Below are 24412 nucleotides of genomic sequence, written 5' to 3' on the forward strand. Positions count from 1 at the left end.
GCTAGCGGGCTCGGTCCCTCACTCTGTGGTCTCTCTGACAGCAGGGTGTTTAATGTGACAGTGCTTTTTGTGATGCGAGCTGCTGACTTCTGGGACTACCAAACAGATGGTGACTGTGTGAGAACACGTGTAAGTGGCTGACACTGTAGTTCTTGTTTTCCCCAGTTGTCGCACTGTTCAGGATGCAGCGTTTAAGACCGAAATCAGCATAAAGGTTTCTTTCCTAAGAAAGAAAGGAAAAGTAACTACCTCCAAACCAAACCCAAATGTATTGAGGCCTCACGGTTCTGATGTCCTGAGCTATCAGGAGATTGTCAAATCTCCCTGTTGGCTGGGTTTGCCAAATTTTAGAGGAGGCAAAAATAACATTGCAGAGTAAATTTCGTGAGTAGAGTTAAGTGGTATGGTGCTATTGCAAAATTCAAGCAGTAAATAAATGTGAATCTGTGTAAAAAGAGTACTTTGAAGATAAAAATTAGGACAAAGGGGCCCAATGTGTATAAATAAAGCAATTTACTCTTTCTTACATTTCCCACCAAGGACAAAGGAAATGACAGTATAGTGTCTCCTCATGATCGTTTGAAAGCTGCAGTGTATTGCTGGATTCCTCTTTGGCAATCTTTTCTTACTCAAATGACTGAAATCTGTCAAATTCCAATAGACAGAAACAGAACCTGATCTCAAAGTGTGTTGTCAACCTTATTATGACAGGGATTTCAGAATAGATCAACCTTCTGACATTTGTTCTTATATCAGCCTATCTGTAGCTTGTGAAAATTTAAATATTAAAGCGTATCTGAACCATAGCAACCCTTCAGTGTCCAATGAGAAAGCCAAGCTGCCTGGTTCACGTGGTACATTTTACTCCATCTGCATTTTACTACATCTCCATATTAGCTTCGTATATGCTTTTTAAATTAAAAAAAAAAAAAAGAAAAAGTTAAAAATCCAACCCTCTTTGAAACTGATACAGTTTGGGAACTGGCTAGTGCATAGGATTTTTTGCAGACTCACATTGAGTTTCTCAGCAAAAAAAGAGGATTGTTGTCTGTAGAGAATTGCTAGAGGAGGAAAAGCAAGATGCTATGAGTTTGGAAAAATGAGAAATTTGCTTGAGACTAGCAAACATTAAGCTGCCTCATATAACCTAGTTGCAGCCAGCAGTTTCTCTGCATACAGTGCCTGGCACAAAGTGTATCACAGCAGTGCAGTAATTTCAAGGCATAGGAGTAGTGTAGTGGTAAGCACATAAGCAGAGAACTGGAACAGGTGATCTCCAGAGGTCCAGCCTAAATTATTCCATGTCCTGAGGCTGTTCATGTCTGGGATCCGTGAAAGTTCTGAACAAAAAGTTGGGTTTAAAATACTGACATGGAAAAAAGGAGAACGATAAAGCCACATACTGGCTTTTAGGCAGTAAAAGCCGTATGAAGTAGCTAAAGTATCTTGACTAAAAGGAAGCCTTCCTGAGGAAGGGAGGCTGGGGGCACTGTACTCCAAATGTCACTGTGTCATTCTCTGTTTTCTCCAAGCTGTTTGTCTCCAAAATTTTCTGTTGAAAGCCAGAGCTAGCACTGTTGCATCTGAAGCATTTATTTTGTGATTCATAGCTGTGATTGACGCTCAGGAGAGAGATGCCTGGATGGAAGGACATTTGAAAATAGTTTCGTAGCCAGTGCAGATGCCCAGGGAGTAGCAAAGCCCTTAAAATCTAACAGGAATGAAATACTGTCCTATTAACCCTCTGAACCAAGGGTACCTGTATTGGTGAGATTCTGGGTTTTTTATTGCTGAAGGTGTAAATTAACAAACTTATTTAGCAAAATACTCAGAGATTTGGTTGTATTTTACCCTGCTGATAAAACTGGATAATGATCGTTTTCAGGGGGGTTTTTTGCATGTTTGGAGAAGGAACAACCTGTGTGTACTATGTGTGAGCCTTTCCAGACAGCGTGTCACTCTGTCCCAACCTGCCATCTCTAGTATAAGATGTCTCCTAAGAGGAGGTGTTTAAATAATGCTGGCATGGTATGACAGGAGTTTTGTAATGTGAGTAAATATCATCTGTTTAGCTGTAAGCAAATAAATCCTTTTAAATACCACATTGGATACCTTAAGGGAAGAAATGTGCATTGAAAATGAAAGCAGCTGGAAAATATTGTAGCCTTTAAAAAAAAAGGCTGGTTGGATGGTCACATCCAGAGGGTAGTGGTCAGTGGCTCAATGTCCAGATGGAGACTGGTGACGAGTGGTGTCCCTCAGGGGTCCGTATTCGGACCAGTACTCTTTAGTGTCTTCATCAGTGACATAGACAGTGGGATCGAGTGCACCCTCAGCAAACTTGCAGATGACACCAAGCTGAGTGGTGAGGTTGACATGCCTGAGGGATGGGATGCCATCCAGAGGGACCTGGACAAGCTCGAGGAATGGACCCGTGTGAACCTCATGAGGTTCAACAAGGCCAAGTGCAGAGTCCTGCACCTGGGACGGGGCACCACCCAGTATAAATATAGGCTGGGGGATGCAGGGATTGAGAGCAGACCTGCCAAGAAGGACTTCGGGGCACTAGTGGACAAAAAGCTGGACATGAGCTGACAATGTGCACTTGTAGTCCAGAAGGCCAATTGTATCCTGGGCCGCATCAAATGAAGCGTGGCCAGCCCGTCGAAGGAGGTGATTCTGCCCTTCTCCACTCTGGTGAGACCCTTCCTGCATCCAGCTCTGGAGCCCTCAACACAGAAAAGACACAGACCTGCTGGAGCAGCCACAAAAAATGATCAGAGGGATGCAACACCTCTGCTGTGAGGACAGGCTGAGAGAGTTGGGGTTGTTCAGCCTGGAGAAGAGAAGGCTCCGGTGAGACCTTATAGTAGCTTTACAGTACCTAAAGGGGGCTTATAAAGAAAGATGGGGACAGACTTTTTAGCAGGGCCTGTTGCAATAGGTCAAGGGGTAACTGTTTTGAACTAAAAGAAGGCAGGTTCAGACGAGGTAGAAGGAAGAAATTTTTCACAGTGAGGGTGGTGAAACACTGGCACAGGTTGCCCAGAGAGGTGGTAGATGCCCCATGTCTGGAAACATTGCAGGTCAGTTTGGATGGGGCTCTGAACAACCTGTTCTAGTTGAAGATGTCCCTGCTCACTGCAGGGGCGTTGGACTAGATGACCTTTAAAGGTCCCTTCCAACCCAAAGATTCTCTGATTCTATGAAAAAAAAAAAAGTCAACTTCTTAAAAAAAGGTTATTTGTCGGTTTTGTCTTCTCTTGAAAAAATGCTGACTTTTCAGTCATATATCAAAAATACGTATATTAAAAAATAGAACTATTTAGGGTGGAAAATCAGAACAATTTTAGTTCCTTCAAGTTTCTGGATAAATATATTCCATCAAGAACTGAATGTTTATTCTGAAGAGATTTGATGGAATACATTTTTGTAAGCCTCACAGAATCACAGAATCACAGAATCACTAGGTTGGAAAGGACCTTTAAGATCATCAAGTCCAGCCATTAATCCAGAACCACCATGTCCCCTAAACCATGTCCTGAAGCACCACATCCACACGTTTTTTGAACACTTCCAGGGATGGCGACTCCACCACCTCCCTGGGCAGCCTGTTCCAATGCCTGACCACCCTCTCAGTGAAGAAATTTTTCCTAATATCCAATCTAAACCTCCCCTGGCGCAACTTGAGGCCATTTCCTCTTGTCCTATCACTAGTTACTTGGGAGAAGAGACCAACACCCTCATTGCCACAACCCCCTTTCAGGTGGTTGTAGAGAGCGATAAGGTCTCCCCTCAGCCTCCTCTTCTCCAGACTAAACAACCCCAGTTCCCTCAGCCGCTCCTCATAAGACTTGTGCTCCAGACCCCTCACCAGCTTCGTTGCCCTTCTCTGGACACGCTCCAGCACCTCAACATCCTTCTTGTAGCGAGGGGCCCAAAACTGAACACAGTATTCAAGGTGCGGCCTCACCAGTGCCGAGTACAGGGGCACAATCACTTCCCTAAATTAAATAAGATTAAATAAGATTTATAAAGGTAAATTGTCCTAACTTACTGTTCATCTGATATTGTATGTTCTGTTATAAAAGCAAAATAGAATTTCAGAATGGATTTCTGAATGTGCTGAGCATTCCCAAGGTGGGCAAAGTGCAATTACTAATCTTTTTGGAGATACCAGTCCTAAATGGTTTTGGATTTTTTTCAAGTACTTTAGTGCTTTCATGAAAAACGGAAGCATCTCCAACTTCAGCTGCAAGCTGAAACTAGGATATAGCTACTGCATAATGCCTACACAGGGGGATCCTGGTTTGGAGGAGGGTTGTGCCTGCAATTATAATGTCTTCATATTAATTACAAAGCCAGGAAAAGGAAATGGGAGTGTTGTTCCTCTTCTTTGATAAGATCAGTGTATTTCAAGTTTAACTTAAATATAACAAGCACCTTAAAAATCTTGTACAGTTGAACAAGAGATTAGTGTCAGGGTTTTTCTAGAAAGCTTCAAGCCCAGATATACTAGCAGATACACTGCCATATTCTTGAAAGTGCTGGAGTATTCTGGGAGCAGAGTGTGGAAAATAACTCCTACTCTAAGTCTCTGAAGCTGAAACGAGGTAAGTGTGTCCTCTTTAAAGGATGTATTGCTCCTGTTGTCACTCATACCTCTTCTGACATTGGCATTTTTAATATCCTGGTTCAGGATCTCAGTGCGGTAAAGATTCATGGTTGGTAGGTATGGGAGTTGGTTTTCTTCCTGCTAGAATGGACCACCAGAGTCCTTCTGCCAGGAATACTGAAACAGAGAAATATTGTATACATTAATGGAAATGAATTGAAATTTTTAAAAGAATCATTTATAATGTATGACTGCATTAAAAAAAAAAATCTGTTACGCACCTCTTTTGTTCACAGTATGGATTTCTTGTCTTTTCAGCTTTGCTTTACTGTTTTGTGATCCAGAATACAAAGCTTGTTAACTGTTTATTAGCACTCTGATATTTCTAACATTGTACTTATTTATTTATAAAGAATGCGTTAATAGATTAGAAAATAGCGTTAACAAAGTTCTGCTTATTGGTTTCCCAGTGTAATAACAAATAGGTGTACCGACATAGTTAGCTGTACAGATAAATAATGGCTGCGTGTTTGGAGCCAGATTTTCTGCTGTTATAATGGAGAAGCAAGTGCACTTTTGCCAGCAAGTAACTTGGCCTGTTTTCTGTTTGGCTGTCTGGAAGTGCATTTTTACTTCGTAAGCCCCAATGTTTTGGAAGATTTGTCTGCAGGTAAATCATGGTAAGACAGAAACTGTCATTTCTAGGAAATAGCAGATATTTAGGGGAGTTGGTGGCTGATAACTCCAGTACTGGGGTAATTGTCACATTCCCAGTGGGCATACCCTTGGCTGATGGTCTTATGCTGGTAATAACCAAAGAATTGGTTTATTTTGTTGAGGGGTTTTTTGTGTGTTTTTTTTGCAGGGGGATGTGTAGTGCGTCAATTAACAAATTAAGAAGCACATTCTTACATGCACAAGATTTTAAAATGGGAAGCTGGTGTCTATTGCTGGGTGGAATAATAATTTTAAGCAGCTGAACTAGATAAGCACATACTGACATTTTTCTTTATGCATAAATTCATCCTTAATGTTGTAGGGCATAGCTGGATGCAGGGAACATTAAAAGAGCTTGACAGTGTCTGAACCAAGGTTCTGGTGTCAAACAGGAGGTGAAATTCACTTTATTCTAATTATCGATTAAAATTTTATTAGCAGGCTTTAAAGATATTGGTGGGGCAGCTCTTCAGGGATGAGCAACCTAAACATGTGCCTTCCTGTTTCCATAGCAACACATCATTTTCATCCTTTCCAGGCAGCCTAGATTGCATTGTGTACTGCAAGAGTACTAGATTCAGAAGAGCTCTATTAACAGCTCAGTAGTTTTCCCCAAACCTCGCTATTAAATATTTTTTGTTTGGGATTATTATGCCTTTTTTAGAGACATAAATCATGGCAGCAGAGCTGAAAATGGGAAATAACTGGCATCCAGGGTGAAATGTTTTGGTCTGATGCATTGACTGCAAAACTGGCTGTTCCTGTGACCATGCAAATGCACTTTGTCAATAAGGTCAAGATTTTAGCAGGAATGGCTCTCAGGCTGGTCGTTATTGTTAAAATCTTTGCAACTGTTTTTGGTTCATACTGTTTGAGCTGTTGGAGAGAATTGAAGTAACGTAGTAAAGGTTAAGGCTATAAATGGTGGCCGTTAGCAAGGACCAATTTTCCAGCACTGTGGATCATGGCCCTGGAAGCACATTTAGAGGCAGCATTTTCAAGCTCAACACAAACAATTTGGGAGCTTTCCAGGATACTTGAGGACATTTCAGACTGCGGCATATTCATAATTTGCTGCAAGCTTGACACTGTTTTATTGGATTTGGAATGTCAAACTTGTCTATCTATGTCTATCAAGTCATAGATTTCTTAAGACTGGGACAGAGCATCTCAGTATTTTTTTCATACAGTCCTCAGCTGCTGTGAGCACAGGAAACTCCTTTTAAAAGTGTATCCTTTGGATAGAGAAATAGAAAGAAATCTTTAGAAAGATGCATCTTTTGTCTGTAAGAGATGAATAATTCAGTGTATCCCTATGCAAATGTTTATTACTCTCTATGAGAAAATATATGCACCTTGTTTCTTCTCTCCATTTGTGTAGTGTCAGTTTTCCAGTGATGAATCTTTGTAAAATACAGCAATGTGCGACAGTGTTTTCTGAGCTGATTGCATGCATATCTTATGTTTTGGCATTGTGGAGGCTTAAATTACTGTTTAAACTGTGCATTTTAAAGTGTTATTTTAATGTTACCACTATACAGTAAAAGAAGCAACTTGCCACAGGGGAAGTATTTAAGCAATGCATAAAGATGCACATCACCACAATATTTTCCTTTGGCCTTTGGGATGTTTAATTTTTTGTTTCTCCATTTGTATAAATTTTTTCCGTGAGGTTATGTGAAGCATGTCAATAAAAATCAAGAACTTTCACAGTAGTTGTTGCTATAGTTACATGGTGTAGCTCTTAGCCTCCTGCACAGAAAGTAAACCACCTGCATTTCCATAAAATCCTTTATTGGCAGGGAAAGATTGAAAGAGACAGTGCTGGTGTGCAGGTACAGAGCAAATTCTAGGTGGCTCTGATATCCTTGCAGCTAATGCTGTCTTCATGCAGAGGTCTGCAGAAATGCTTTATGGATGAGGACAGCATGGAAAGGGGACAAAAGACATCTTTTTTGGGAAAAAAGGGTGTTGGATACAGAAAATGGAAGATAAGAAATAAGTACCAAAATGAACTAAAAAGAATCTCAATTCATAGCATACTCAGCTCCAGGAAAAGAGGGACTAAGTTGCGTTTTAAAGCCCTTTGAGTCGTACCCCTTCGTACAGACAGAAATGTCACACTCACAGAATGGTGCTGTCTCCTGACTCCAGAATTCAGTGCTTAACTTAATCCTCAGGGTTCATAGGCCACAAATGTTGAAATCAAGAGTGACTCATAGGAATAGCTTTTTGTCACAACAGATCTCATATACATTCAGGAAGCCTAAAATGGCTTTTAACATGGCTTCTCTGTAGTGAACTTACTTAACTGTATTCTACTTTCACTACGTATTATTTTCTTTTCTTTTTCCTATACGGCTGTTAATTTAAGGATTTGGTGTGAGTTGCTACTATAAACTGTAGACTTTTAAAATCTTCCCTGGGATAGACAAATGTCCCTGTTCTGTCGATAGGGAAACAAAAGCACTGAGGAGCATTTACCTATGGAATTGCTCTGTAAAGCAAGCCTATAAAAAGTAATCTTTACCTTCATGATTCCCTTCTTTGAGTTCTTTTTATGACTGCATAAAGTAGGATGGGTTTATTTCATATCAGCCAGCATGTGAGGAAAGGACAGTTAAGTAAGTGCATGATGTCTCATCTTATGTTAAATTTGAATGTTCGTTTTTCAAGTATGTTCTAAATATACAGATGAACCAAAATTCTAGGACCCAATAACACCTTCACCGCAGGGTTTTTATTCACTTTTTTCTTACGTTCCAGACTTACACAGCAATGTGGATCTAATTCCATGAATGATTAAATAAAACAGATTTTTTTCATTATTTATTTTCATTACACAACATCCACAGGCTCAAGGTGAGGGTCAGACCATGTAGTCGAGGAGGTGGTGAAAGATGTTCCCTGGCCTAAAGAAATAACAATATAAATAGCTAAAACAATCAAGACAAGGTGGGAAAATGTAGAAACAGCAGAGTCTGAGAGTAGGCTTTGGCCAGTAATGCAGGCAGCACTCAGAGGTTTAGTCCCCCGCTGTCTGCAGCTTCTTGTGATGGTTTCTGGCATTTGTTAGGAGGGAAGGTCTAACCAGATCCCTTCAGAGCTCAGGAAGGAGGATTATATTTTTGCTTTGTGCAGGGTAATTCTCCCTCTATAATGAGAAGGTTTAGAGTCACAGGGCTAAGAGGACCAAAGTGTTAGTAATGGAAAATGATAGCTGGAAATGAAGGAATTAGTCATGACTTGGGTTTTTGCTCTCAGCTACAGTGAAACTTTTTTCCTCGTGGCTTCTTTTCTCATTTCAAGGAGAAGCAATTGGTCTCCTTGCCATTCCCGTCAAGGCCTGCCTTCACTGCTTAAATCCTGTTAAGACCTTTGCTGATTACCAATTGGAGAAGCAGCTTTGAATGCATCCGTTGTAGTCAGTCTGAAGGAGAACTGGTTACCTAACCACACTGTCAGCTAAGTAATTTTTGCACCTCCTGGGACTTGAGTCTAGCCGGTGCACACTGACATGAGGCTGAATTTGACTTACATTGCCTTGTGGATGAAAAGTTGTGGTCAATATCATGTTAGTCAAATGAAATCTTCAAAAGTAGAATTATGCACTGGAATAAATACAAAGTTGTCATTGTTTAATCATCCTATGGAGAGCCAAAAATTTCTCAGTAGCAAAAGCATCCAAAAAGTATCTCTTGCAGAGAGAGCAAGAAATATTTCTGCCTGCAAGAGCATTGGGAACTTTCTAAAACAAAACAAAACAAATGCAAACAACCAACCAAACAAAAAACAACACAACCTAAATAAAAAAAGAATGAAATAAAGTGGTGTGGGAACTGTAGACTAATTAATTAAAAGGATCTCCCAGGAAATTTCTAAAAAGGATAGCCTTTCATGCTGGAAAGTAAACAGTTCCATCAGCAACCTTTCAGCAAGACACTTTGGCTAGGAAAGAAAGTGTTGAAAATCGGAGCTGCTGAAATTAATGGAACCATATTTCAATGCAGTGATTTAAAGACAGTTCTAAACAATAAAGGGCTACTACTTAGACATAAAAATAATTCTTATTTCCTAAGAAATTACTGAAGTGTAGTGTTTTCCCTTCTCTGCATCCTCATGCAGAAATTTGGAACCAACATAATCCAGCAGGTAGCTGAATAAACTTATGATGTCCTCTTTAAATCTAATCATACACAACATAACTGCCTTTGAATCAAGACTTTGCTTCTTTTCCTTTCCTGTAGTGTATATTTGAACCAGCTAGATACCAAAGATGTAAAACTATGAGGATAGAACATGGTGTTTATTGAAGTGGTACCTAATGCAATGCTGATCATCATGCTTATAGAAGGCTTTGTTTACGGGAGAAGATTTTGAATTGTCTGTGTATACATGACATTTTGGAAGGTTAGTTTGCGTCTGTATTCTCAAAATTGTTTAAAGATTTTGGGGGCACCTGAAATCTCAGTGGGTTTCTGATTTTGCCTTTGAAGTATCTGATTTTTGGGAAAGCTCAATGTCTTCTGAAAATAAGCTTATAAATCAGCTTGGGCTGGGCAGCTAGGGCAAGATTTGTCTGCTTTAACTTTAAACTCTCTCTGAGCTAGTCAGATATCTGTAGCCAGTGGAGAGGAAGAGATGGGTAAAAGGATGGTACAAGGATTCTTTGACTTCAGGTATTTGCCTTGGATGAGATGAACCCCGCTCTGAAAGTACCTGTTTGTCTCTTGAGTATGAAATGAGTTAGGTGACCGGGTGAAGGATGGATATGGGCATGCATATGTATATACATGTAAGTAGATGCACCATAGATTTTTTTGGGCACAGGCAAATTGAATCCCACTTCCAGAAACTGAGGTACTCCAGATCGATAGTGATCATCTGCAGAGGGATGTGTGCAGAAAATAAATTGTGTTGTGTGTTGCTACTAATGCAATGTCTGAAATCATGAAGTCTATTAAGCAAAGAGTTCTGCAAAAGATAGCTAGGCCTGAGGCATGCATTACTGGCTGTGAAGGGTGCTGGTGTGGGATGTGAGTGGGTAACAAAGCAGTGGCAAATGAGCACTGCATCTTTCAGTTTCAGAGTTATGTCACTTCACTGTTGAAAAGGTTTTTTACAATTTGGGCTTAACTCTCTCTGGCAACAGCCAAGATGCTGGCTGCTTCATATATCTACCTATGTAGATACTAGATACATGTCTCCTCTATTTGCCTATGCAAGATCTATGATCATATGTATGTTTTCTGTAGATTAAGTGTCTGCGTGTATGTATATGTACATACAAATATTTTACAAACACAAATGTTAAGTGTAGTATTGCCAATTGTGTTGTAGTTCTTTTTAGTCTCTTTTTGGACAGTAAGTTGATAAAGAAAATGTGTGGCTGTGGTCATTCTAAAATACCTTGACCTGGTTGGTTCTTGTATCCTTTGTAGTATTTTTAAATTAAGATTCTGGTCTTTATTTTCAACATTTCTGTATCAAATACAGACAGCTTTAAAATGTTGATAATCACAAAAAAAGAAAGGTGGCTTTAATTTGAGGAAAGATAGCATTTTTAAGTGTTTGAATGATGTGGAAACATGAATTACTTCTGCAAAGTTGATTGGACACTTAAAATTTGTATTCTTCTTCGTCTGTTCCTGGGTAGATGTAAGAAGTCACCAGAGTCAAGAGAATAATGACATTTAGGTTCACCCATGAATAGAGGCAGTTCTGTTAATATGTGATTTTGAAGAGTAAAGATCTCTTGGCTGTACTGTACAAGAAATACTTTTATTATTGGTATTCAGCAGGGTTTAAGTTACCACAATTCTGAAGCAGAATCAGAGAAAAACAGTTTTAAAGTTATTTAAGGAGCTATCGCAACATTGTCTGACTTTGTCGTCTTCATATTTGGGGACAGACTTTTTAGCAGGGCCTGTTGTGATAGGACAAGGGGTAACTGTTTTAAACTAAAAGAGGGCAGGTTTCAACTAGATAGAAGGAAGAAATTTTTCCCAATGAGGGTGGTGAAACACTGGCACAGGTTGCCCAGAGAGGTGGTGGATGCCCCATCCCTGGAAACATTCAAGGTTAGGTTGGACGGGGCTCTGAGTAACCTGATCTAGTTGAAGATGTTGCTGCTCATTGCAGGGGGGTTGGACTAGATGACCTTTCAAAGTCCCTTCCAACCCAAAGATTCTATGATTCTGCGTTCTGTTTTCTAGCAGTTCAAAGAATAAATTCCACTTCTCTCATATTCTTTTTGCAGGTTAGTGAGAACTACTTTGTGTAGCATTCATTTGTTTGAATGTTACGTATGTAGTCCTGTGGACATGCATGCGTATCATGTATTGATTTTCTCACTGCAAACTGAAGTTTGCTGTTTCATCAGAAATCTGGCCTGATTTGGTTTTAGTCTTTTACACATTTTCTCAGTAATATTATCCATAACTTAAAAGCCTTTCATGCTATTTGGGAGTAATGATCTATATTTTTCATAGTGCCAAATGTGTCCTTAAATTCTAACTAATTTTTTTCTGTCTAGCTTTCTGTCTAGGTTGCTTTCTGTAGATGCTCCGGTTCTGTGATTAGCCTAGTGCCAACTAATAAGATGGAAGAAACTGGCTTTCTGCATGGACACAGGAAAGAACAGTGAGGCCAGTGCATGAAGGACACCCCATATTTCCAGTGTTTCTGCTTCCTCCAAAGCAAGGAGAACAAAGCTCTTGAATTCTTTCAGAGATAGAGTTGGGGGTTTTTTTTTGTAGTTGTTTTTCTGAAGAATACTTTGTTATCCCAGGTCTTTGGCAAATATCATCCTTCCAAAATGGTTCCAGATATTCCTGTCTTGATTCCAGATAGTTTGCTTTAACCCTGAGGTTATGCAGATGGGATGGTGCCAAATGGCATCTCAGGGACCCAGCTTGCGTTGTCCATTCCAGTCCTCTGACCTTCTGGAGCTGGCACGGTGCCCCTGAATCCCTCTGCCAATCAGCTGTTCTTCCTGTCACTGTGCCAAAGACAGATTTTACTTTCCAACCTCAGATCCCTGCACCTGATTCATGAATGCTGTTTTCACTATGACTGTTTTGCCAGGGTCCAGAAAAATGTACTAAAGCAGAAACTTTTAGGAAAACATCTCTGCAGTATTAATTGCAGGAAGTTTTCATCTCAGGACACTCTTTTGTGCTTGCCTTCTTCCAAGGACTGACTTGATACATTCCCTCTGCTTAAGGAGCTGCCCCTATTCAGAATTTAGGAGCATCTTACACTGACGGAGGCAAAGTGGTGAGTTGTCCCCAAAATGTACCTTGAACCCTCTGTAGCAGAGATGTTGTTTGCCTTTCCTAATCAAAACAACTCAAATGGTGCCACTTGGCACCCAGTGGCATCCCAAATTCTTCCTGCATTTCTTTCCCAGTCTTGCTCACATCTAGGGAAGATCAGGCAGGAGTGGCGTGAAGAGTAACCGTACAGACTTCTGACCAACAGAGGAGGCTGACGGTAGAAATGTGGAGAAGCTGTGCTGCAGCAGGGTTATTCCCTGACTAAATAGCCTGAGTTTGTAAAAGGTGTGTTTGCATTCCATTTCACATCTCGGGTCTCTGTAGCCCTGTGTGCTGCTTGAAATGCTTGTTTTTTGCCAGCTTGGTATTAAAACTCAACTTTTTTTTTTTTTTTTACAAGAATTATGGGTTTGTAATTAAATAGTTTAGTGAATAAAAAAAGTAAAGGAGAATGGAGTGAAATTTGTCCGTACAGATATGAAAAGGTAAAAGTTAGTAAGCTGTGCTTTACACCTTGCCCAGAATCTCTGTTCTGCACCGGGAAAGTATGCATGTCAAAATCTGTCTTTATCTAACTAAGCAAACTAGTCTTTGCTTTTAACAGCTATTGATGGCAGAACTCTTCCTTTGCTTAGTATCAACAAGCAATTCCTCCAGACTTCCATCAATAGTCATATATGATTTTGAACTGATGTTTGGAGAAACAATCTAAATCTGCCTTCTGGGCACTTCTCTTTTTTTGAAGGTGTCTGCTTTGATTCTCTTCCTGACTGTTTTTAGTTCTTATGGTATGATGCTTATTTTTCAATTATGCCTAACAAAGCCTATTCTCCCACTACTTTTTTTGTATCCAATATTGACAGTTTGCTTATTTTTTTTTCCAGAACACTTACTAGTAGTAAGTAGCTTAGTACAGCTAAAAAAATAGAGGTGTTATTCTTAAGGTCCTAGTCTTCTTGGCTATTGGTTACCAGGGAGAGGAAAGAAAGTTTGTCGCTCCCCTCTGGTAAGCATTATTTAGCTCATTACGTTGCATAACTTTCTTCACTGGGGGATATGACTAAATTTTCCGATCTTTTCCTAACTCTTAAGAAATGGGAAGAGCTAGAACTCTTGGGTTCTGCTTTACAGACCCTGAAAACCTTCTCTGAAATGTAGCCATGTAGATGGGACTGAGGATGCAGTTTGTGGTGGTATCACATTGCAGTTTGGGGATTTTTTTTTTTTTTTTTGAAAAGTGTTTTTTCTTCAGTATTCAGCTACTGGTTTACTTGCAATTGAAAGTGAATACAAGTCCAGCCCTGCAGAGCCAACCTCAGGTAAAAAGATTGTGTTTTATCTGCCCCTTTGAACAAACATGACTTGCCTTTGGTGCACACACTTGAAGTAAATCTCTTTAAGGTCTGTGTTTGAAGTCTGAATCGTGGGGTGGGGTTTTTTTTGCTTGCTTTCATCTTTTGTCACAGCTCTGTTGACTATCTCTTTTTTTCTTTGAAAGGGATGCTGTTATTTCACAGAACTATGCTATATGAGATAGAGGACAATGATGGTTTTAAGTGGCAGCAATGTTAATGTGGGGATGTTACCAAGTCATTTACTTTTTGCTTTTTTTCTAGGTGCTTAATCGACCCAACCGTTGTTGTATCTGAGTAGATCTTGAGTTACCCCATCTAGACCCCATATCTATAAGGATCCCTATAGGCACAAAAACTGAGACAGACAGACAAGGCACATGACCCATAGGAGTTTTATTAGATGTGCGCTTGCACTACAGTACAGTGTGGTATAGGCACACTTGAACCCGATACAAGTAGGTTAACTCAAGTACAACAGTTGCAGCACAGAGGAAACGTAATCTGCAAATCCTGCCCAGAAAGGAGGGTTAGTTCATCCTGAACTCTCTCCAACTACAGCTATGCTATAGCTTGTATCAAGCTAGGTATTTTAAAGCTCTCACATGTACACATGTACTACAGTGCCGTCGCTGTTAAAACTGCACTGTCACTATTGCAGGGGAGCCATCATCTGAGCCATTGTGTTATGCTAATATTACAACTTGAAACTTTGCAAAGTAAGGCATCCTAATAATGTCACTGATGAGTTGAAACTGCTTTTGTTCTGAGGCAAAGTTTGCGTAGCTGTGAGAAAATTGCTAGTTCAATCAGTAAGAGGGAAACTGAGAAACTCAGTGACCACCTGTTTCCTTGATTTTTCTCTTTCCATTTCTAACTATCTTGTGACTTCTGGACTTCACCTCAGATTACTTGTTAAGCATGGGAAAAAAGCCCTCACTTGTTTAATATCAACAAGCAGTTTTTTTAGACTTCACTCAGCAGTAATGCACATTCATATCATGTGTCTTGAAACTTGACCAAAATGCAGCCTTGCAACTGATAAGGGAAAATGAAAGGGGAAAAGTCCAAACTAAAGCCCGTTTAAACACAAAGCTATTTTACAGAAGATGTCCATATGAAAGATTTACACATTTCACATCTTGGTTCTGAGTTAAAGAATTGTGTTCTGCAGAAAAGGACACCTTCAGAAACATACCCCAGAACGAAACACTCACTTTTGTTCAGTGAAAACAGCCCTTCAGGGAATGAGAACAGCAGTCATATAAGAAGAAATTGTAGGTGAATGTGACCATATGGAATATCTTTTTACCTTTTGTTCTATCATAAGTACTTCTTATGATCTGCAAAGGACCAATAGCCATATTGGTCTGCATGATCACCTTAAAACTACATACTTGTAAATAGACCAATGTATGATGCAAAGAGTTGCTGTATAAAATGCGTTAAGCACCAAAGCATTTCCAAAATATTCTTTTCCAACCTAGCTGCTCTTTCTTGAGGAGAGGGTTCCTGAGAACCCAGTGGGGTCTCTTCTTTCTGACTTTGGCCAACAAAGTAGGAAGAAGCACCATTTCACCTACATAGTGCTGCTCATCTTGCTGTCCGTAATTTCTCTTGCTCTATGATTTGCTTGGTGCTTTGAAAGCTACATGTAGTACTGTAATGCAGTTTGAGGGGTTTGTCAGATTCTTGCTTCTGTGGTCATCGCTGAACTTTTTATCATCTCTTACTTTTCCTAGGCCTGTGCTGAAGATGGCCTTCAATTCTAGGTCTTGTAGGTCAGAATGAATCACAACTGTCCCCTCCTTTTCTTTGTATAATCATTTACATCAGTTTAAAGTGTGTGTAAACTTGAAATGCACCCAGAATACATGGGTGCAAATGGCCATGGTACCATATGGTCCCATCGGACACTTGAATAACTTGCACCCTTCTAGATGTGCTTTGACACGCTGCTTCATCCATTGTATTTTGCATGAATGACCTCTTACTAAGCACTTAGTATAAGGTATTTTCTGTACGTTCTGTTCGATGACATATAGAGGGTCATGAGACTGCTGTCTCTGGTTCTGTGATGAGATCATGATTGTCTAGTTCTAGACAATGTCTAACTTTGTCTATACAAAGTTAAAGCACTGTGACACATTTAATGACTTTTATTTTGAGAGGCAGGGATGTAGGTTCTGAATGAATGTCACTGTCTGCCATGTCTGATATTCTGACAGAGCAGATATTAGTGCCACATTCAGAGCTTCAAGACAAATCTCTCCATTAAATAATTTGTCAGGTGTTTTTGTCCAGTACTTCAGAGAGCAAAGTTTAAAGATTTTCTTGTCTTCTACAGGTGTAAAAAAATGCATCCTTAATGCTTAATCCTCTCTGCACTGCAGCTTCTTGATGTATGATATAATCCTCATGTATTGTCAGTGGACTGGATACGTTCAGTCTTGCACAAAGTCGTGAGCCCAGGTTTTGTTCTGTGTTGAGTTGGAGATGCTTTCCTGTTGGGAAGGAATTGACATGTTTGAGTAAAAACAAAAGGAAAACCTTGTGCAGCACCTGTGAACTTTAGTCATAAGAAGTACCACTTGTGTTTCCCTGTGAAAACAGAAATGTGAACAGTTAATCCTTGCAATAGATTTCTCTCCTTGCTACCTACACACAGCAAAGCAAACATCTCCATCTTCCAGGACTTCAGTTTCGCTATGGAAAATGTAAAGGTGCAGCAGATCAAGAAACCTGTAGTTGCAAGTATGTTGTTTTTAAATCCTAGGATATAGTTTTGTGAATTTCTTCCTCATGTTTTTGTCTTCAAAATGGCAATGCATAACTGAGAAGGAAAACAAAATCCATCATAAACTAGCCTGAATGGTAACCTAAACCATGGCTTGTTTGATGTAATGTGGAATGATTCTTTTAAATAGATGCATATTAATTTTTGCATTGAGCCATTCAGCTCCTGAAATGCCCTGTGAAAACAGAAAAAAAATTCTGTTGTCATTGTATATTAGCAAGATGGCACTACCTCTAGTGAACCCGATGAGTTATTTGCATGATGCATAGAACAGTGAATAAGAACATGCACAGCATGTTTGTATGAAACTGCTAAAGCTTAGGCTTTTTTTGGTAAATGCCATTCTTACTGCATCTTTTCCTACTACTTTGCACTGCTGTATGTTGGACTCCCTCCCTATATACAGTTTGCAGGCCGTGCCAGATGTGCTATGTTGCCCTTCACTGCACACTCAGAAATTATATTATCATAAACATGGTTCTTTCCCCTTCCCATTTTGTAACTCTCAGCTATTCATATCCTATGAAAATGAGGATAGAAAAGATTAGATGTGCTCTGTACTACTTTTCTGTTTGCCATTCATGAGATAGATACTGATATTGCAGGAGAAACTAGAAATTAGACTTTCCCAAATGAAATTAATTTCATAGGGGATGTGTAGCCTTATTGCTCCATTTTACAGTATTCCACATACCACCGTGGCTCCCTAAACCATAGTAGACATCTTGTGTACTCAAGTTGATTTTCTGACTCTCTTCAATAGTTAGTTGTATATTGTAATTGGATATTTTGACAGTTGACCTTGAGGCCCTGACCCAGTTTGAAGTCACTGCTGTATTACACAATATACAAGTCTAGGCAGGGAGAAGGTTCGACTAAAAAAACAGTGCTTCTGCTGTAAAAAAATAATAATTCACATAAGAGATTAGTTTAGAGCACCAAGTCAGAGAATTCCATATCATGCAGGCTGAAGCCTGCATTTGTTACGAGTAGCTGTTTGAGGCCATTGGAAGTTGTTCTTTGCAGGTACCAGGATGAACCACAGACATGTGACCCAAAGTCATCTCATTTTTTCACTTGTGTAGAGACACTGCTGGGCAGGGGCTGGGTGGTCTAGGTCTGCTGCCTGGGGAGAGCTACTAATGCTGTAAAGGTTGAGTGAGGGCAGTTTGTTGACTGGAAGCTAACTTTGAAATCAGCATGTCTTTAGCACCATGATGTACTTAGTATCAAATATGTATGTTGTTTCCTGTCTGTATATTGTGTTAGCACTGCAGTGCCTGTGATTTTTATCCAGTTTACTTATGGTGAAGTCAGATGTGCATTTCTGAGGTTTGTAGTCCTGAGCAACTCCACCAACAATCGGATGGGCTACCTGGAGCGCATGACTGCTTCTTCCTTGAAAACGTGGGTATAAATATAGCTCTATAATAAAACTGGCACTATATGAATCTCTTGGTTGTTTTCTGCTTTTGGAGGTACCATATAATGTCTTGGGATCATGTCATCTTATGTTCCACGTACCAAACTTAGTCTTTAGTTGGGTTTTGCAGAATGCTTAGACTTCCATTTTAGTTACTAATACGTTTCCATGTTTTTCTGCAGAAAACAATTGGTATCAACCCTGTTTCTTACATTCTAAAATTGCAAATCTTTTGTGCTAATGACAGAACTGTTGCTAACAAAAATACAAAAGTTTAGAGGGATATTTCTTTCCATTTATTTTATGTGACATCCTGGATTGTCAGATGTCCTGAAAATAGAGAGAGACTTACTCAGTTGTGTTTTACAACTCCTTGGGAGAAGTATAATTTAAATCTCCTTCTGTGTAGTATTACATTGTTCCTTGTGAGCTTTTCAATGCTTTCAAATAGTCAAGGGGGGGATGACTGAGACACTTGAATTTTCTTTGCAGTCTAGCCCTGATGCTGTTTAAAGTCATTTGACTTGCCCTGAGCTGATCCCTTGCCTACTGTAACTTTATCTATAACTATCTGTAGAGTAGCGCTAATTTAAGATTTAGAAAAATAATAATTTGAGGTGTTGTGAAGTATTGCTAAGAGCACAGAGCCTATACAATAGAGCCGTGCTAAAACATTTTAACGAAACCTTAAAATGTGAAGGTGTCTGATGAATAGCTTGGCTTCAAGATACTTGGATTGTCTTTAAAGGCAACTTCTTTTTGTTTATGTGGTTGGAAGCGTGGGAGAGGAGTAGCAGAAGAGAGACAACCTTTTAAAGATTTCAGTGGTAAGCCTCCAGGGCACAGGCTGGTTTAGAAGCAGACTGTTTGTAGCCTGGAACTAGGCTGCAGTGATATTTGTAGCTTCCTTGTTTCCAGTTTTCCTTGCTTTACCTTCTGGCCAATTGTAAGGATGTGATTTATCATAAGCTGTCTTCAGCTGTTTAAAACTGATATGCCTAGACTGAGACAATCATTTGGTCTCCCCTCTATAGTCACCAGAGTGAGATAGATTTGATTTTGACACCAGTGTTTGGATAAATTAATTGCCTGCTGGAGAGGTGTAGATGACTCCATTGGCTCTTGAGGAAAACTAGAGGATAATGATCTATAGCTAAGTTGCGTGTTTTTTAGGTGGCTGAAGTGCAGTGAATCTCACCCAGAGCATCTTATTCGCTAACACTGATTCTTCTCATCTGAAGAACAGAGTAGTCAGGAATGAGGAGCGACTCTAAATCCTCTACTTTCCCCAGAATCCTGTTGTCTGTCCAATATGCTGCAGCTTTATTTTACCTAGAAGTACTTTTCTCCAGTTTAATCAACCCGTGGATTGCAATTGTCACTTCAGTTTTCTTGAAAATAGCCTAGATAATTATTGCTAATAGAAGGAGGGGTGTAGCCCCCTCTTGTTTTGTGTGACCAAAACAGACTTATTTGTTCAGGGTTTCTTTTCTCCCCGCTTTTTGTATATTTAACATTTGGGGAAAAACAAACTGCTTAGTCTTACTCTAGACTTTCATTAGTGTGACTAAACTCAGTGAAGCTCCCTGGGGATTATGTTGCATTGACATGTGAGTTCTGGGGTTTCATTTGTGCTTCAAGTATTTATGTTTTGAAAGGGAAAAGGTGAATGTGGTGTATTATGCTGTTTTATTCAACAAGTGACATAGAGCATCTTTCCCTTCTTGCCTCACCAAACATAAATCATTTGGTTTGAGAACATGCTACAATGCTTCTTTTAAATTTAGTTAGAAGCAATTTGTAGCTGTATTAATACACATCATTCTAATGGTCTTTCATCCTGGGAAGATCTGGCACAGGCATAAAAATTGAATTTTCTCATAAAAGCATGTAGGACTGCTGGGGCTGTGTTGAGGTTTTTATCAGCAATAAACTGTGACTAGAAACAACCAAAAGAAAACAAGCAGAAAAAAAAGAAGGGGGGGGGAATGTGGGAAAGGAAAAATAATTGAAATGAAATGGTGCCCTTTGTCCAGAGGCTAGCCATTAGCTGCCCTTAATGAAGGCCTTTCCTTAACTCTGCAGCTATTCCTTCTATGTTATTTTTAATAGGTGCTTCATTATCTTCCATCTTCATTGACTTCAGCTTCTGTGACAGTGATTCACATAGCTGCTTGTTCCCTCCTGGCTAGTGTCACTGCAGTCACTTTGCCCAGCCCTCCTGCAAGTTTTATTGATATGATATTACAAAAAAATGGACTCTGTGTGTTTTCTGCAAATTCTGTTTTCTCCGACACAAATCTAGTATCTGGGGTTTTTGGTAATGTACAAACCTTTCTCTAAGTCTTCTACAGGCAGGTGTGGTCTAATATACCTTTTATTTTCACAACAATAATTCTCTGCCTTTTAGCATTCCTGACTTCTGACTTGATGGTGATAAGAATAATTTTTTGCGTCCTGTCATTCTGTATCTGTCAACCACCCTTTCATCTCTTCAGATTTCTGCCTGGCTCTTCATATATGTATGAGGCCTTTTGTATAAAGCCACTCATAAATCCTAGTTCTTCTCTATTTATTTTGCCAGTTTTCAGTCCCAGCCCATTTCAGTAACCTTGGAGCTCACTGGAGTCATGTAGAAAGATCTATTTGTTGACCTTGGAGAAGTGAAGGCTGAAAAAGCTGAGCGATCCTTATTTTAGAAGAGATGTCCTTATTTGGGGGTTTCCTAGTTTGTAAATTTTTCCGTGATGTTTTTTCAAAAAATGTTTGACTAGATATATTTATCAATTTGAGAGGTTAATATCCTACTGCACTGTTTCTTTAAATATTTATTATGCTGTTAATTGAGCAGTTTGTAATTCAAGGTGACCAAAAACTTTCTGGTTTCCTTTCTCTTGTCCTGCTAAGACAGGATGGGGAAAAAAAAAATCTTGTAGTCAAATGTAGTGAGTCTCCATACAAACATGCAAGTTGCTCTACTAATTGCTAGTGGTCTAGTAACAAAAAACTTACCACGTCATCTTAGTAATGTAAGGGCATGTTATAGTCCCTTTTCATTAAACTTAGAAGTTTTCCCACTCTAAGTAGGCTTACTCTGCAGGTTCCATACATCAACTGTGCAAAAGAATGCCTTTTCTTAGGTGCAGGTGGTTTTCTTTCTTCAAATTTTTTTCCCTGAATAATTGTTCTGTGATGTGTCTTCAGTCTCAGTTTGTGATGTTTTTTCCCTGCTTGTTAACATTTACATAAATATTTTTACCTGGAACCTTACCAAAAAAATTGCAGTTAACCTCTTAGATGTTCTGACCTGTTGATATTTAAATGGACTATGTTGCGCATTTACTTTTTGGTACTTTTCTGCAGCACGTGTATGTGCATTTGTGGTACAGGTTGGGCTCTCACTATTGAGCATGCCTAGTCATGAGAAAATCTGTTGCCTCCTAAGATAGGAATAACAGAACTACTGTATTAGGTGAGATGTACCTAGCCTACTGTGATGTTCTAGTGGCGTTTTGTTGTGTTCCATTGCCTTAAAGATTGTAAAAAAGATTAAAGGTCATTGTTTAATTACATCTGAATTTAGTAATGTTTACATTTAATTACAGAAGACGAGAACGTCAATATATTAATTTTTGCAGAAAACAGATGACAATGAAATGTTACTGGATTTGCGGGGGAGAAAGGTGGTCCTACTAGCTTTGCAATAATCTGTTCCTCAATTTTGAAAAGTGAAGTTATTTTAGAATTATGATTTGGATTGGATTTTGTGAATTCTGGCACTTTTCTTCTCATTATTTGGACTCCAGAATGGTACTTCATGCTGTTAATACCTGCTGCTTTTCAAAAAGAACAATTGCATCAGAAACATGATTATATTGCAGGACTGGTTTCTTTTTTATTACAGAAATTCACAGGCACAGTCTGTGACAGCCAAATAACGAGAGAAAATAGAGAAGAACTGTCTCTTGTAGTTCAGAATAAGGGGGTGGTTTTTTGGTGTATTTTTTATTATGCCAGCCATTTATTGAACCAAATTTACATATTGTGCTTCAAGAAAGAGTACTATGGGGTAATAATAATACATGGATCATGATTTGGGATACAAAAGAGTAGCTGTTACCAAAAAAAAAAAAAACGGGAAAATAAGGATAATAAATGCAGTGAAATTATGTCAAAGCAAGCAGAAGAGGTAGGATGATTAAAAGTAAGGCAAGTTGTAGGAGAAGTGTATTTAAAGGAAATGGTGAGATGTGAACTTGAAAGTAGGAATGAAATGTAATTTGGCTGCTCTGTGACTCTTGTGTTTCCCAATCCTACAGATCATGCTGTGAATGATTATCACAAACCAAGCCCAATGAATTTAGTTTTGCTTACTAGGGGGAAGTTGAAAGAGATTCCACATCATTTCAGGGGAAGTCCTTAAAATGCGGAGAGATTTCTGTTGGCTCTGTATAAATATTGAACTATGTATTAACCAAGTGATTTTCAAATGTCGTTGTTATTTTAATCTCTCTTATGTTGTTAACAATATGGAACAAGACAGAGTAATTAATTCTGTTTTATTTACGTTTTCAAGAGAACTGGAACAGTTTTCGCCACCTTAGCAGGGTTTCTTATAACCTAATTAGAAAGTGACTAGACAAATCTGCTCCCCAAAACTAACCAAAGCTGTTGTGTTTCTGTGGTCTTGATTCTATATTTTGTATCCTCTCTTTTAGGTGGCCAGTGCTTCTCTTGGGGATGGAACGAACATGGGATGTGTGGTGATGGCACAGAAGCAAATGTTCATGTCCCAAAGCCAGTCAAAGCTCTTGGTTATGCAAAACAGATCTTAATCGGGTGTGGGGCAGGACATTCCATGGCTCTTTGTCAAACTCCACGTTAGACTGAGCACACCTGAAGTCATAGCACCATGGATGTGGATGGACATCTTTGGATTGCATAGCTCAGAGGTACTACAAGAGGATTACCCACGATTAACAAAATAGTTGGAAAGTGCAGAAGAATTTTTTTCTAAGACTAAAAGGAATGAATATGCACAGAAAACTATATTTTAAAAAGTTGTTTTATGGGCCCTTTTCACAGGGATTAAGTTTCTTACCCGCAATTAGAATGACAAACATTGTGCCTTGATGCAGTACCATTGAAGAAAGAATGAGTACTTCTTGTTCTTCAGAGAAGTCTTTGAGGAAGAAACTGACAGATTAATCACTTATCATTAGTGTATAAATTCAGTCTAAGGAAATGGTCTGAGAAGGTGGAGACATAGGGCTCTTTCTGGTCTTCTATTATTGTATCTTTAAGCCATGATGAGCATGTGCTGTGCCTGCCAACTTCTACTGGAGCTCCCTGCATCTCAGAAAATCCAGTTTGCATCACAGAGAAATGCCAGTGAACATAAATAGATGCATACACACATTTTAAACAGAAAATTAGGATTTTTTTTTGAAAGAGGACATACAATTTAGAAGGCAGGCAAAAGGGGAAAATGAGGCCCTTCTGAACTAGCTGTATCTTGATTAAACTGTGAAAAGAGCAATATTTCTGAGGAATTATCTTCTGTGCCAGACATCAGTTTATTATAGATTTACAGGGATGCAGATCTGCATGAATTATCATTAACTTGCAAACCAAACCTGAAGTTTCTGAAGCTACTGCTTAGAGAGGAAAACTTCTAAGCGCTCTTGGAAACAACAGAAAAGTTCTTGTCAAAGGGCCTAAGTTGTTGTAGCTGTTAAGGATGCTCGATCTGACATAGCTCCTGTGTTTCCAGCTGCCCGTGAATAGGAAGACCTCAAAATCTAAACAGAAAGTTTTTACAAGTTTTCCAGCCTAAAAGGCAGACCAGAATGCTCCTGATAATTTCAGGTTATTTTTTACATCTGTTTCACAACCCAGATGGGTACTGTTTAAAGCATGCCCACAGTACTTGTTCCAGGTGAGTGCTTGGCAGAGAACTTAAGCCTGACACTTGTTCTGGTAAGAGAAATGAAAAAGTGTAAGTTATTTCTGATAGTAGTAGCTGCCTATGTTGAGGAGAATTTTGGAAACTATTTAAAACATTTTTTTCACACAAATACAGTGGATGCCATTAAACTGGATGTTTACCACCCACAATAGTTACATTTGCTGTGGTATTTGATGTATTTTAAGTTCTAAATATAGAGACTACTGCTGTGTGGTAAATGCACCTTTTAATGAGACCTACTGTTGCTAAACAGTGGTTTAATT

The 24412-nt window shown here is 39.2% G+C and overlaps 1 protein-coding gene across 1 annotated transcript in view; it reads left to right on the forward strand.

Annotated features, from left to right (window-relative positions):
• The window catches only part of SERGEF (secretion regulating guanine nucleotide exchange factor), a gene marked incomplete at its 3' end in the record, with an annotated part of 162482 nt that extends 139416 nt beyond the window's left edge, over positions 1 to 23066 (forward strand). Inside the window, exon 11 of the mRNA XM_082000009.1 lies at positions 22900 to 23066. Coding sequence (XP_081856135.1) covers positions 22900 to 23066 — 167 coding nt within the window. The remainder of the gene's footprint in view (positions 1 to 22899) is intronic.
• Between the last annotated feature and the right edge of the window lie 1346 nt (positions 23067 to 24412).

The sequence above is a fragment of the Phaethon aethereus genome (assembly GCF_964289735.1).
Source record: "Phaethon aethereus genome assembly, chromosome: 5".
Lineage (NCBI taxonomy): Eukaryota > Metazoa > Chordata > Aves > Phaethontiformes > Phaethontidae > Phaethon > Phaethon aethereus.